Source organism: Bemisia tabaci, chromosome 10, assembly GCF_918797505.1.
Source record: "Bemisia tabaci chromosome 10, PGI_BMITA_v3".
NCBI lineage: Eukaryota > Metazoa > Arthropoda > Insecta > Hemiptera > Aleyrodidae > Bemisia > Bemisia tabaci.
In genome coordinates, this window is record NC_092802.1 from 31765463 (window position 1) to 31781072 (window position 15610).

A 15610-nucleotide genomic window follows, 5' to 3' on the forward strand; every position below is an offset into this window, starting at 1 on the left:
TTTAAAAATATTTATTTCTGAAGAAAGCTATGAATGTTTTATCCTTGAAATTTTCAGGAATTTTGGATCAAATTACGAACACTGGAAAAAAACCCACATTGGATCTAGAGTCCAGACTCTTAAAACATTGACAAGAAAACTGACTCTTGATTCAATCAGATTTAAGCTTAAATCAAAAGGAAATCCGCTCAAATTAAGAGGCTTGGTTCTGGATTTAAGCTTAAATCTGATTAAATCAAGAGTATTTTTTCTTGTCGATGTTTTTAAGAGTCTGGACTCAAGATCCAATGTGTTTTTTTTCCAGTGGACGATATCGTTTGAAAAATCAGAGGCATAATGTTCAAAGATTTTCTTAAAAAATCGCGATTTGTCGAAGGAAATTCAGGAACGTTTGATGGTTGGCTGGAGCATTACTCATTGGATCTAATCCAACCTAACTCGAGGACGTTAGGTGTTAGGAAAATGTTTTAAATTCAGCCTTAAAAAGTGAAGATCTTAAGCAGTTTTAAGGTGTCTATCAGTGGCGTGGCGTGCTTTGCGATGTATCGATTCTTTACCACAGCTCAAATGGGGACATATCGATGGTCGATCATTTAAGCCTCGCCACTGGTGTCTATATAATTGCCATCATTTCAACGCCAGATCAATGTGAGTTTTGGAAAATTAAGAGTGACAAAAAACTCCAAAAATACATTTTCTAAGCACAATAAAACTATTTGCGTTTTATAATGGTTTTTTTTTTTAGTATTTAAAAATTGTCTACCCCTCGGAATGTTTTGCCCCACGCCATAGCCAACATTAAACACTTTTTTTAACCACACGTTGCAATTAGGAACTTCAATTTCTGGCTCATTTTGGAAACAACATATGTGCCATCAGTATCCCTGTGCAGCTGAGGTGTTTTTATGTGTGAGCCAGAAATTGTAGTTCCTTATTGCAAGATACGAGCACAGTCCATATAGCCCAATGGCAAATCCGACCGCGAGAATCATCAATCACCCAAACGGAGCAGCATCCCAATGCACTTGTATCATTCTTGCTCTGAATGGGAGCACCATCCTCCATAACCTTCGATCGGCGCACACGGATCGAGTTAATAGTAGAGGTCGGACAAAATTTTGAAACTTCAAACGCTTAAAAGTCCGTTTATACAAAACTTTGAGGTTATAAAAATTGTTCCATAGGTTGTCTCGTAAAATTTCTCTCTTGAAGTACCCCTTTAAATGTAAAATGTGACGAAATAACACTGAAACAAAATTCTGGGCGTTTTTATCAAGGTCCGTTGGTACCTTTACCATCTCACTTTTTTTACCAATTATTGGTAATTTTACCAAGACAGACTGGTAAGCTTACCTAAAAACCGATATTTTTACTGTTTTTTTTTTTCAGGTAAGAATACCACTTTTATTGGTAATCAATTCCCGGTAACTTTGCCATTTTATCTCGGTAATTCTACCACAGTCGATAAAAAATATTGGCGTTTTTACTAAGGTCCAGTAAAATTACCGAGAAAGTTCAATGATTTTACCTGGTGAAATTACCAATTCCATAAATGGTAATTTTACCAAGAAAAAACTGGGATCAAATAGTACCCTGAATTCTCGGTAATTTTACCCTTTTCCTAGTAGATACACAGAGTTTTTTTTTCAGTGAAGCCCTAAAATTTGCAGTTTTAGTCAAAAAAATTTTGTCCGGCCTCTTTAATTGACTCGATCCACTGTGCGGCGTCGGCATGCCCTCATCCGATAATGGACGAGGCGTGTATTGGGTGTCATCTGACGTAAGGGCGCATCTCGATTTCCACGTGAGCTCTGCTTTCCATATAAACCCATGCTCTCTGGGGCTCTTGCGGAAATCGAGATACGCCGTTTACGCCGTACGTTGGATAGTGAACTAACCAAGTTTCTCGTGATTTCAGGGTCTCGTTCGGGAGCTCGAAGGGCTCCATGGTGGAGACGCTCATCTACGAGAGCCCTGTCCAGGAGGAGAACGAGCAGACCTCGCCCAACTCCCTCCTCTCAGACGCGGATCAGCTCCAAGGGTAAGTCACCCCTCATCTCTCCACCGCCATCTCATCATCCCTCAATCAATCCCTAATCTCCTTTCCCCGATCTGCCGTTTCTCTGCTAGTCCGACCGCGCCTTCAACTGGCCGATGGATTGTATTCGATAGTGGTTCGGTGTATAGTAAGGTTCCGCTAGACGTAAAGTTGATAATACAACACAACGTGATACAATTATTTAAACTCCTGGGTAGGCGAGATTGCATAACCAATGAATTGAAGGAAAACTGAGTTTTTCCGCTTGTTTGTTGTTGTTTCTTGATTTTCTTTCTCTTTCAACAGAATATTCTTCGAAACAGTAGAACATATCCTCAAACAAAAATTGGGTCGCATTCAGCAAAAAGGAACCAGCGCGATTACGTTTTCCTATGAAAAAATAAAATTGGAGCGGAGATTTTAAAAACCGCAATCGGTATTTGTAACGCTAAACGAAAGTTGATAATACAACACAACGTGATACAATTATTTAAACTTCTGGGTAGGTCAGATTGCATAACCAATGAATTGAAGGAAAACTGAGTTTTTTCGCTTGTTTGTCGTTGTTTCTTGATTTTCTTTCTCTTTTAGCAGAATATTCTGTATACAATTTAAGCTAAGAATTTGCCTTGTTTCTCTTTGAAAAAATAAAATAGGAGTGGGAATTTTAAAACACCGCAAATGATTGCTTTTAACATATAATACGTTCACATCAGAGGGGGTATTTCTTGTTTGAAGCGTCGGGATGGAACTAAAAAGATGGGTTTTTTTGTGCCACAGTGAGTGGTAACAAAAGTATCAGTCGTTAGAAATGTTAGAATAATAGGCACAGGTTCCTGTTCTCTTCTTGTGCAGTTAGCGGTATTATATTTGAACAACATTTTGCAATTTTGAACTAAAATTTCCAGCCCTTCTTCAAAAACACTTGGCTGCATCTGGAAACTATTGGCAGATACGTTCTCTCTAAATTGAGCCAGAAATTGTAGTTCCTAATTGCAAAATGGACTGCATTTTGCAATTTAGAATTATAAATTCTGACTCTTTTGGAAAAACACTTATGTGCATAGGGAAACTAACGGCACATACGTTGTTTTTAAACCGGGCTAGAATTTATAGTTCCAAATTGCAAAATGTAGTCCAAATGAAGTTCTCTTTTCAGATTGATTGATTTCCGGCAATTTTTAGATTTTTCAGCCTCGAAAGCCCACAATTTATTTTATTTCTGGTACCCACCAAGTCCACGGATACAGAATTAACCGCGTCACCGTCATGCATTTTCCCCTTCATTTTCGATCAATATTTGTATTCCGCGTTTTGTTCCCTACGTCCTGAACACAGCTTCTCACTCCCTACCAGAACCTTTCAAGTCCATTCTTATTCGGGGTGTATCAGCTTGCTTCAAGGGTAAGTCCCCCACCCCACCCCAGAGCTTCATCATCCCCAATCAATTCCTAATTTAGTTCCCCCAACCCATACCACTGCGTCACCCGAACGCACATTAAATTAGGTCGCTCATCCGAACCAAGGTCGCCACCTACTCAAGGCGCTTTCGTCGGAGACATTTTACTCTGGAAAGCGCCTCAATTTTCGGGTAACTGGACACTGACGTCCGAGATAAATGGACCATGGATTGTATTTAAAGTCGTTCCTTAGCAGCTCTTCTCCTCAGGAGGCCCCATTTGATCTACATTGTGATTAAGAGAGGAAGGAAGCCCCATTTGGTTTACATTGTGATTAAGAGAGGTTCAAGGAAGCCCTCAAGATATCATCATAAGAAGGACGATTATTTTGCTAACCTCGAGAAAGTCGGAAATGGATCATTGCAATGATTACAATGATTTGCTTCTACAAAAAATACAAAATACGTGAGAAAAAGTTCTCTGATGACAAACTGCAAGGTAGGTGCGAACTTTCCCTTATAATTGACGAAACTTACAATATATTTTCTTCCGTATTTTGGAGTTTTTGTAGTAGTAAATCAATGTGATCCCTTTCAGAGACCCATTTCCAAAGCTATGCTGCTGATTTTTACTCGTCTGGACTGGAAATGGATCCTGACGATGGATTTCAGCATTTGCCTTTGGGGTATACTAAGGCAATGCAAGGATCTACTGAAGGAACGACTATGAAAACGACCCCAAGAATAAGGGCACAAGAGTAAAATGCAACTATATCGACGCTCAAGGAGGTTGGATTGCATAACGGCTGGAATGAAGGAGCACTTAGTTGGCTAAGTTTGGCTGAATGAGTCAGTTGCGCAGGCACAGAATGGTGTTTTGATGCCGATTCTTCTAGATTACCTAGCTAAAATCAATAAGATCTGTCCAAATCACATATTTTATAAGTTTAATATTAACACTCTCGCAGTTCTGCATTCTGCATAAGCAGTTGGTCTAGTATGGGCATGTGCGAAGGATGGCAGACGATCGGTTGCCCAAGCAGGTTTTCGATTGGGTTCCTCCCGGAAAGCGACGGCGTGGACGTCCTGTGAAAGGTTGGCGACTAGGGGTGGAGGAGGAGATCAGAAGGTGCCAACTACCTGATGGTCTCTGGGAAGATAGGGGGCAATGGCGATTGGGCGTCGCAGAGCGCGAGGCTGCGCTATAAAAGCGGCTTAATGCGTGTGTAATATTAACAGAGATATCGCGCTTTGAAAAATTCGGTGTATGGTGTCATCCACCGCGGTAGTGCCGCCCACGGTTTCTTCCACCGTGCTTTCATCCGAGTTTCACGTCGAGTGACCAGTACAAATGTCTGTCTCCCTGACCGATGAACGCAAGGTAGAGAGAACCAGGGGTGTCACTGCCGCGGTGGATGACGTCAAAAACATAATTTTCCAAAGCGTGATATCTCGGTCAATATTGAACAAAGAAAGTTATGGTTTGGACAGAACTTATTATATTTAGCTGATCTACATGAATCAAGCATCAAAACGCGATTATGTGGCCAGTACCGCTGACCCATTGCGAGGCACGCTCAGAAGCACAATGCCTCAATTTTGGACATGCTCTTATCTATGACACGGCAGTTTAAGTTGACCACGGAATGGAGATGTTGCACGTGTGAGGGATTTGCGATTTGACCATTGATTCTTATGTAAAAGTTCGCGAGAAACACGATGGTGCCACTGATTTTCTCTGAAATCAACTCCCAAGCTCAAAAAAAGCTCTCTAGTTGAGGCCAAAATGAAGGGGATATCCCACCCTACCCTGAGAGTCCACGTCTACATCAAGACGAACTCTCCATGCAAAGATAGAGAGCAAATACATTGACAGGGCTGCCTCTTTATCTGGGGACTCCAAACTGAAAACACGGCAACCCTGCGAATGTATTTGCTCCCTATCTTTGCATGGAGAGTTTGTTTTGATGTAGAGGGTGGACTCTCAGGATAGCGTGGGATATCCCCTCCATTTTGGCCTCAACTTGAGAGCTTTTTTTGAGCTTGAGAGTTGATTTCAGAGAAAACCAGTGGCACCATTGTGTTTCTCGCGAACTTTTACTTAAGAATCAACAGTCAAATCGCAAATTCCTCACACATGCAACATATCCATTTTGGACATGCTCTTTTCTATGACACGGCAGCTTAAGTTGACCACGGAATTGCCTGCTTCCGTTCTCCGTAGGTTCGGCAACGGGGAGATGATCCGACGGCCGATCCGAAGGTGGCAGGTCGACGGACGGGGAGGTCTACGTCTGTGATTGCGTAATGAGTTACCTCTACGGTTACACATACGCGGCCGGCGATGAATGAATTATGAGTTATGGCTCAGCCGCGAGGCAGCTCATCAGGAGCGACCGGCTATACGGCTCCGCAAGGAGGATCAACGGCCGACGGGTTCCCGCTACGGCTCTGGGACCGGGTCCCTTTTACGGAAACGCTCGCTGCCACCGGTTATGACTAGGAGTTGTCACTGCAACGTGCACCGCCATCCGTGGCGTATGCCGTATGACGCGCGGCCTTCAGACGCCGGGACCTTGACTCCAGGGTTGCAACGCGGTACCGTTTTAGGATTTAAGATCGCGGTGCCGAGGTTTATTTATTGACGAGCGAGCATAAACGAAATAACATACATTCTCCAGAGGCGCATAGGTCATCAATACCTCAAAATTATTTTACCAGGGACAGGTTCTGCTTACCTGTATAGGGAGAGTATGGACAGATCTTAAACTCCGAAAGTTCATCAGGCCTTCACCGATGCCTCCGCGAATAAAGTTAGGGCCCAAAAGGGCAGCCACCCTATGAATTTCGAAAGTCCAGAGCGATTTACAAATACAATTGTTATGAACCGTCGTTTAGAAAGCATGTATTTGGCTTACTTTTTGCATAAATTTACTTATTTTTGCGAAAGAACGCTCATTTATGTACATTCTTAGCCATATTGGTTAGAATTGAAATCTGTAGGCTGGCAGTGCAATTTTGTGTGTTAGAAGTTGCTCAGAAGGGTGGCTGCACTTTTGGGCCCTAAGCCCTCCATGAACCGATCTGTCCATACTCTCCCTATACAGGTACTCTAGTTCTGTAATGCCTTGATGTCGTGAACAGCCAATCGCAGCGCAACCTTTCGTCGGATCCTCGTAAACTCAGAAGATCTTTCCCTCAAAACCCCAAACCTCGCGACGTGTATATCGCCCGCTCCAAAAGTTAAGGTTAGAAGATTGTGAAATAACCCGTTATGCGGCTACATTTACGAAAAATGAGTACATTTTTAATGTTGACCGAACCATTTCGAACACGTTGGTTCAGTTGCCTAGTAAGATTGTGTGAAAACCCCAATATACAAGTACATAAATGTGATCCTATGAATCTTTTGTGAAGTCCAACATTTGATAAAAGCAGTTAGTTGCGAGAATCCTACGCGAGGCTGCGGCAATTGTAACTGCTCTCGGAGTTTTACACCGGCTCTTATGGGAGTTCAGGGTCGTTTCGAAATCGTTTTTCTGTTTTTTCATACAACTTTGTTTCCTTCTGCTCGAACACTTCACGTTTGAAAAAGGTGTCGCATCCCTTTTGCAGCCTGACGATGAATTCCCACCAACGAAAAGTATAATCACGAACGATCATGTCTTCCGCGCTTAGAAAGAACGCCGTATGAACATTCGAATGTTGCCATAAATTTCCCCTGATAAAACATTTATTCGGGAAGAAAGTTATGCATATTTTTCGTGAAATTTTCAGACATTTTAGATTGAATTTCGAACCATATATGGCAGAGAAATTGGAAGAAAAATATGTATAAATTTCGCAATAAATTTGCATATTACCGAAGGCAATTTGGCAACGCCCGAAAGCTCATACGCCGTTCTTCCTTAGCAGCACAGCAGATGAGAACCCCCGCGTGCGAGAGCCGAAAGCGCTCGCGCGAATAATGCAACAAGGAAGTGATAAAGTGCGTGCAAGCAACGTGAATTGCAGAAAACTCTTTCGGATTCGACTTGGTTCATCAAAAACCTATCAATCATCCACGCCGGAAACGCGCGGTGGCGTGGCGTGCTTTGCGATACATCGATTGATCTGCCATTTAAACCTAGGGGAAAGGATCGATAGACAGGGTGTTCGCAGCGAACACCTTGATAATCGACTCTTTACCATAGCTTCAAATGGAGAAATATCGATAATCGATCATTCACGCCACGCCACTGGCCGGAAAATTCCGCGCAGCGGCCTCGAAAGTCGAAAGACGTTCGTTAGCCGGCTCCCGTGCGATCGGCTCCTAATTGCGCTATTTTCGGACGCGCGTCTCCTCGACTTTTGCCGTTTTGCATCTCATTTGGACATATTTATGCTAAAAGGAACTAAGTCACACGCCAACCCCAGGCACATAGTTCCTTTTAGCATAAACACGTCCAGTTTAACACCGTTCATCGCGCCGATTAATCAATCTTCCGAAAGTGCCGAATCCTCGAGGTCGCCTCAAAGTCTATTGGGCGGTCATCAATCAAGATAGGATCGTCTGAGCCCCTGAGTCGCACTAAAATATCCCTTCAGAGTGCTTCGAGCACGTATATCTCGGCACCTGACTTCTAGCCTTGTTGTCCCTTTCGCGCCACTGCACTGGAAAAAAATCTCGGTGTATTTACTGAGAAAAGGGTTAAATTACCAAAAATTCAGGGTTCTATTTGACCCCATTTTTTCTTGTTAAAATTACCATTTATTGGTAATTTTACCAAAAAATCTCGGTAAAATTATTGAACTTTCTCGGTAATTTTACTGGACCTTGGTAAAAAACGCCAATATTTTTTATCGACTGTTGTAGAATTACCGAGATAAAATGGCAAAGTTACCGGGAATTGATTACCAATAAAAGTGGTATTCTTACCTGAAAAAACAGTAAAAATACCGGTTTTAAGGTAAGTTTACCAGTCTGTCTCGGTAAAATTACCAATAATTGGTAAAAAGTGAGATGGTACAGGTACCAACGGACCTTGGTAAAAACGCCGAGAATTTTTTTTCAGTGCGAATCCTCGAGGTCGCCTCAAAGTCTATTTGGCGGACATCAATCAAGATAGGATCGTCTGAGCCCCCGAGTCGCACTAAAATATCCCTTTCAGAGTGTTTCGAGCACGTATACCTCGGCACCTGACCTCTAGCCTTGTTGTCCCTTTCTCGCCACTGGTAGAACCCCCTAAACACATTCTGGATGTAAAAAAGTGTGCAATAACTCTCAAAACGCTAACTTAACCGCCACAGCAGTTAGCTTTACATCTTGACATCGCCATAGTAACTGCTACACGGAGAGAAAAACCTCGTGCGTGGGACCCGAAGTTAAGGTCATATGGATCTCTGATGTTTTCAGACTGAGCATCTGAGCACCTAAGGTCTAGCTGTCGAGGTTCGGATCACACATCTGAAACTTCAGATGTAAGAACTGAAGTTTCAGATGTCAGACCTGAACTTCGGCAGCTAGACCTTAAGTGTTCAGATGTTCAATCCGAAAACTTCAGAGATCCACATGACCTAAACTTCAGGTCCCACGCACGAAGTTTCTTCCTCCGTGTATGGCGGTTAACCCAGCGTTTCGTGAGTTGTCGCACACTTCTTTACATCCAGAATGTTAAATCAGCGTCTCTTTTTTTCGGTGGAGGAAATGAGTTCTCTCCTCGTCTACTCTTGTAGCGTTACAAGTCAAAAAGCGCAGGAAAACATGCCTTTGATATCAAATTATTAAACCGGCTTTTCTTTCGCATAATGGCTGCAACCTTCAACCTGAACCCACAATCAGTTATATAGAATGAATCGCAGTAGATTATAAGTCTCCTGTTTTTGCGCTCACCTGCACGCGCGCTCAGTTTTGATAACACTATCACACTCGGGATATTTGATGTAAATTTGTTCCCAATCATGGATAATATTTCGAATTTGAACTTGATTTTATTATTACTCATATCGCAGAGCGCGTTGATACCTAGATTCCTCGCGTATTCCCCCTTTCTTTTACGTAGAATAATTGTACTGCTGTTCCGGGCATAAGTTTGGCCACCATTAGGTCTTTCAGTTCTTCACTAGGACACTTCAGCTTCCTCGTATGCAGGTTGAAATTGACAATGGTATTTCTGAAAGAGAAAAAATATTTGATATTTGACGTATATTATTGGGGAGAAAATGACAAAGAGCCAAACCTCGCGATAAGCTGAAGTCACTTTGTGTAGAGATATATACTTTCAATACGAGCAAATCAGTAAGTTTGGCAAAGGGAGGAAAAAAGGATTTAGTTTTTATCGCTGTGTAAAAAAGGAAGGAGTCAGAGACAGTGTAGCACGAATGCGGCTGAATTTCCGCATAAAGTCGTACCCGTGAATAATCGGAAAAATATTTAATAATCAAGAATCATATTAACTTGTCCCTATACTTGTATTTTGAATTTGTTCAAAATTTGATTCCTAGCATTCTTTCAAAAGCAAAAAAGGAAACAAACAGAATTCCTTGAGACAAACAACATAATTTTTTTTCTTTTTTTTCTGCATTTCAAACACTTAAAATACAATTTGGCAGAAGTCTGGGATTCTTCGAATAAAAATCAGCGTCCTCTCAGTTTCACCACTAAAAAAAAACGAAAAACTTATTGAGCAGATCAATATTTGAAACAGTATCGAACAAATATTTCGTCCTAATTTCATATAAGATATCGACAACAATTATTCCAGCCCTCCAAAAACGCTATAAATTAAACGCGAGGGGTCTCTCCTCAAACCCTCCATACGCATAAATGGAGTGTTAATGTACCGTTGAATAAATACAAATTCGAGAGTTTATTACAACAAGGCTTCAATTTATTAACCACCATTTTACCCTCTTCGTCCCCTTCACCAGCCATGCGGTTGTGGTGTGCACACATTACATTCAGTAACTTCGCAGCCGCCATGTATTAAGGGGAGATGATCTGCATTGCGCGTTGCGTATCGCCCGATATGAAGGCGCCAATAACTCACGTCATTCATTGACAAGGCTCCCTGGGCGCCGCGAGAGTGCCGCACAGTGCTCTGATGTGCCGATCGAGCTGGCTGGATTCAAGGTGGATGCTCTGTCAGTCTTGCTCATTACCAGATCACGTTTACTTCTCGTTCGTTTATCCAGTACTGTTAAAAAATATTAATCTTAACAAGTTGTATATCTCTTTAACTAAAAAAAAAAAAAAAAAAAAAAAAAAAAAAAAAAAAAAAAAAAAAAAAATATTGTAAAATAAAAAAATAAAAATAAAAAAAAACACAAATAAGTTTACAACCTTTGAAAATACCGTAAGAATGATTGTTTGAGGAACCCCTTTTTAAGTATTTTTTTATGTAAGCGTTCTAAATATGAGAGGTAAAATTTTAGTAAAAAAGAAGTACTTTGACAGTATTAACCGCTATGATGCAACGCTATAAGTGTTCGAAAGAAATGTCAAAACTCTTTAAAAAGTATAGTCTTTTTTGAAGACTTATTTTGAATTTTCTCAAGTAGTTACATTTTACCTTAAAAAATTTCCAAAAAAGCAACATAAAATTTTTTTTGCGTTTTTGAAAATTGCCTTTTAAAGGCAATTTCCTCCACCACCCCCACCAAAATCCTTCGATCGTTTTGTCAACGCACGACTTGAACAAATTATCTTTCATAAAAATCCTACGTACAGTTTTTTTTTTTTTTTTTTTTTTTTTTTTTTTTTTTTTAAGTACCTCTGTTCTGTCCCATTTAAAATCACCAGCAAAACAAGCAAAAACTGAAAAAGACAGTGTATAGCTTTCGGAAAGTACACTAAAAAAAAGAAAAATGCATAATCGGTATGGTTCCACCAAAAGCGGCCTTGGGAACCACCGTGCGGCGACTGGATTCGGCTCAGTTCGGCCATTTCGTAAACAAACTCCCAGCTGTTGCTTTCGGCTCTAACCTCAACACAGTTCCGCTCGTTCACTCCGCCGTGCTTTTAACGCTGTGTTTCCCGTTTTTATCATTATCATTGAAATAGCTCCCGAAAGTGTTTCTCCGACCGGTTTCGCCAGTTCGACTCGCTGCAAGTCCCCGTCAAGTGTTAATTGCCGCGATAAGTGTGCATAAGTGTGACCAATCTGAATGAAAGTGAAACGAAAGTAGTTCGTGTGTGTGACCTCAAGTTATTTTGGTTGTCCCCGTTGTCTCCGCACATCTGAGCTGTGAGTCTTTTTCACTTTCAATTCCACCCGCCTAGTCTTGTATTTTTCTTTTTTCTGGAGGGGCCTTCATCTCTTTGCTGTTGAGACAGACTTTGCGTAGCGAACTAGGATGTCAGTTCGCTTTGCTCGGTTAACGGCTAATTATAATTTGTCACGGTGGAGCATTAGTTTTGCTTTGTGGAGTACTAACTAGGGCATTTCAAAATTCTGTAGAGCACAGTTTCAGACCATGTTGGCATGCATCTTGCATGTCATTGGCAACACCTCCGTTTGGTGTTACTCAGCTTTTTTAATTTGAATTGGTCTACGCGGAGCGAACATGCACTGACGGCATAATTTCAAGTTAGTTTTTTTAGCGAGATGACTGATACTGATTATATTAATCAGAGTTACTCACACAACACCCAGAGGCAAATAAAGATACGTTGCTCTCATGTGTTCGTTTATAATTTCCCGTCAGTATTTGTTTACCCCCAGTTTCTAAGTATCCTTAACGCTGATTGTTGTGCTAGAGTGGATGCATCGTATGTTGAGACAAATGTCAATTTCTGATTAACTCAGAATCAGCACCTCTCAACAGGTTAATACATGCAGATAGATGGCACAACTGATGAGTGGTGACCCAAACAATACTTGACTTTTGTCTTAACATAAGATGCTTCCGCTCTTGTACATCCTATATTTTTATAAGCGGGCAGAAAATTAAATGGAGGATTGGCTGCAAAGATTTGTTTATTATGGCCAAATGCTCGTCGCTGTAATAACTAACAGACCAAAAATAAACGGAATGAAAAATGAACTAGTCTTGAATCAACGGCAGACTCTGCTTTATTAAGCGATGCAACACCTTATCGCTTGTTTAAAATGAAAAACTTTCCTAACACTTTACCAAAATACCAATAAGAACTTTTTGGCCTTGTTACTTGAAGCACAGCAAAGGGCTCAGTTTATATTTAAAAAATTGTTGCTGTGATTGCGATGTCCTCTACTTTGCTTGCCTCAAAGTGAAAAATTACTGGCATGCTTTTATTTTAAAACGGTGCCTGAATGATTTGAGCGTGACATTCATCTTTGTGTATTGGCTTCTTTCTTCTTTTGGCGTACTTAATTCTTTAATCTTAGAATTTTGCACTTAAATCTTCAAAAAAAAAATCAACAATAAACAAGATTTATCATAAGAAGAGTTCCTTGTCATGGAGGAAAGTCTAATTAGATTTATCATGAGAGTACTGGTATACTCTCAATAATTACTGATTTACTGAGATAAAATGAAAGGGTCTCCATAGCCTAAGGCCGTTACGTACCATGCAGTCCTTGCATTGCTCAGCTGCAAGTAAAATTCCTTCTTGTCTTGCCTGTAGGGACCCATATCGCAATTTCAATAATTTTAAAATGACTTGGTCAGTTTGGGATGCTTTCTCAAAGACTCCTAATAATAAAAATATTTCCTCATCCCTAATTCCTGAAGCGCTTCCTCTCTAATGAATTTCATGCACCCCGCTTTATTGTTCCTTTCATTTCCATCACCCTCTCTAACTCCACTTACTTTATGTAAAGGCAGGCATGTATTGATATTAGCTAAAATTAATTAAGTAGCAGCTTTCCTTAGTAAGACTCCCAAACAGCGTTGCAACATGGGTTCATTATTGTACTTTCTCAATCTCAGCTTTGTAAGACTAACTAATTTAAAGGCAAAAGATCAAGTTTTTGCAGCTAATTTTTAAATCCTTGCAATGTATATCTCATATCAACTGGACTAAATATTGCAAGTAGGAACAAAAATTTCCGGCCCATTCGTAAAAATACCTATGTCTATGGGGAAACTAATATTGCATACATTGTTTTTAATTCGAGCCGAAAATTGTAGTTCCTATTCCTAATTGCAAAATGCAGTCCAACTTTTCGGGTCCGTTTACTTTAAGGGCTATATAATTTCGGATCGGTTTTTGTTCGTTCGAAGATCCGTTTTGATACTTCTTTCTTCCCTTTTTCACGAAAGCATACAAACAGACTCAGCCGGAACATTAAAATAATATTTCCGATTTTTGCTAGAAAATCACGGTAGATTTTAAAGTTCATATTAATTTAACCATACCAATTATGCAGTGAAAAACTTGCAACATCGCGAATTGAGTTTGAATGTTTTTTACCTGACCGTCGGTGACTAGAAAATGTGTTACTGCGAACGCGCTAGTGTGATAACAGCGGCAATCGTGATATTCCGCTATCAATTCGAAGCTATACTTTTGAAGGCGCGCTGAGCAACTATTCCACCTCGGAAGTATTGCACAGTATCAGACGAAATTGAAGGCGCACTGGGGTATGTTAATTGACCACTGGTATCGTTTACCCCTGTGTAAAGTCCTACTGATCGCGCGATATACGGCACCTGTTCGATTGATTTTTTGTAAAACTTGGTTTATGGTGTTATTTTTTTAATTTCGACTTGAATTTCGACTCAAACTTACTTGCTGCGCACGCGCTTGAGTGTGATAACAGCGGCAATCGTGATATCCCGCCATCAAGTCGAAGCAATACTTTTGAAGGCGCGCTGAGCAACTATTCCACCTCGGAAGTATTGCACAGTATCAGACGAAATTGAAGGCGCACTGGGATATGCTAATTGACCACTGGTATCGTTTACCCCTGTGTAAAGTTCTACATGATCACGCGATTTGCTGCACCTGTTCGATTGATTATTGCGAAACCAGGTATATGATGTTATTTTTGAACGGGTAACTTGAATTTCGACTCAAATTTACTAAATTCGAAAATCCAAGATGGTCAACTCTGCCGAAATTTTATCTCAACTCCGTCCTCTAATCCTCTTCTTTTCCTTCTCCTTCTCTAGCGCGTCCTCATCTCACGTATAGACCGAGATTTTAACAGAATCGCACCAAGTGGCAAAGGAGAAAAGTCTTGTATGTCAACATCGAGTCGTATGGAGGAATTTTAAGTGTCCACTCCTCTTTGTCTCGTGTCAAACTTAAAATAACTTTGAAAATACGTCCCGAGGAATATTACAAATGTAATTCGCGACATTCACTCGAAATGCTCTCCAAAACTTTCTTCAAAATCAGGATGTAAAAAACTTTTTCCTACCGATTTTTCAATGGGTCGATAATTACTCGTCTACAACGGCCGTTGCGACCTAACTGCTCTTTGTCAGGTGTTTAAGATTAAAAAAAACTTAAATTACTATGTTTTTGCAATCGTGGGTCAGGTATGTACCGATCAATTTTCGCGTTCGCGATGTGATCGATAACCCTCGTATTCGTTGCTGTGTCTCTCCTCCTCACTAGTAAATAAATAATCATCATCATAGGTATTGAAAAGTCGGTGAGAAAAAGTTGTTTACATCCTGATAAATTCAAAGAAGTGATTCCCTCAAAATGTTGCTTCCTCTTCTTTTGCGTGCGAATGCCTCACTCACCATAGCGTGATACAATGCTAATAAATCCCTTAAAAATGTCCTAAAATCTAGAAATAATCGAAGGATCGGTTGACTTTCAAATTGTTCCCTAATGTGCCCCGAAGAACCACCTTAATGAAGTAAGGTAATAATCTGGCAATCGAGGGCAAGTGTTCCATTGCGAAGACGAACCGCTGATTCAGATTCACAGATAAAAAGCTTTTCCTTTCCTCCTCCTGGAGAACATAAACGGGCCCTTGAAAGCACTGCTTGAACAAGTTTTCATGTAGCTCACTCGCCGAGAACCCAGTCAAAGAGCGCTGTTGTGCTCCCTATTTTTACCCAGACCCCCCCCCCCTACCCACCCGCCCATCTTTTAAGATCAACATCTACCCCTTTCCGCTCTATCTTCGTTTAGCAGTTGTTTACCGATAAATAAGGGGCTTCTTCAACGCGAGCATGTTTAACTCAATGGGACCACGTGTTTGAAACAACATTCTTGAGTTCTCTTTCGGTGGCGTAGCGTACTTCGCGAT

At 40.8% G+C, this 15610-nt stretch overlaps 1 protein-coding gene across 2 annotated transcripts in view; it reads left to right on the forward strand.

The window, feature by feature from the left end:
* The window catches only part of LOC109038385 (uncharacterized), a 234604-nt gene that overhangs the window by 102279 nt on the left and 116715 nt on the right, over window positions 1-15610 (forward strand). The window contains exon 3 of one of the 2 annotated variants that reach the window (XM_019053425.2): window positions 1919-2041. In XM_019053425.2, the coding sequence (XP_018908970.2) occupies window positions 1919-2041 (123 nt within the window). Of the gene's footprint in view, window positions 1-1918; window positions 2042-11235; window positions 11663-15610 lie in introns of those variants that run through there. The other variant, XM_072304912.1, reaches the window with a different exon arrangement.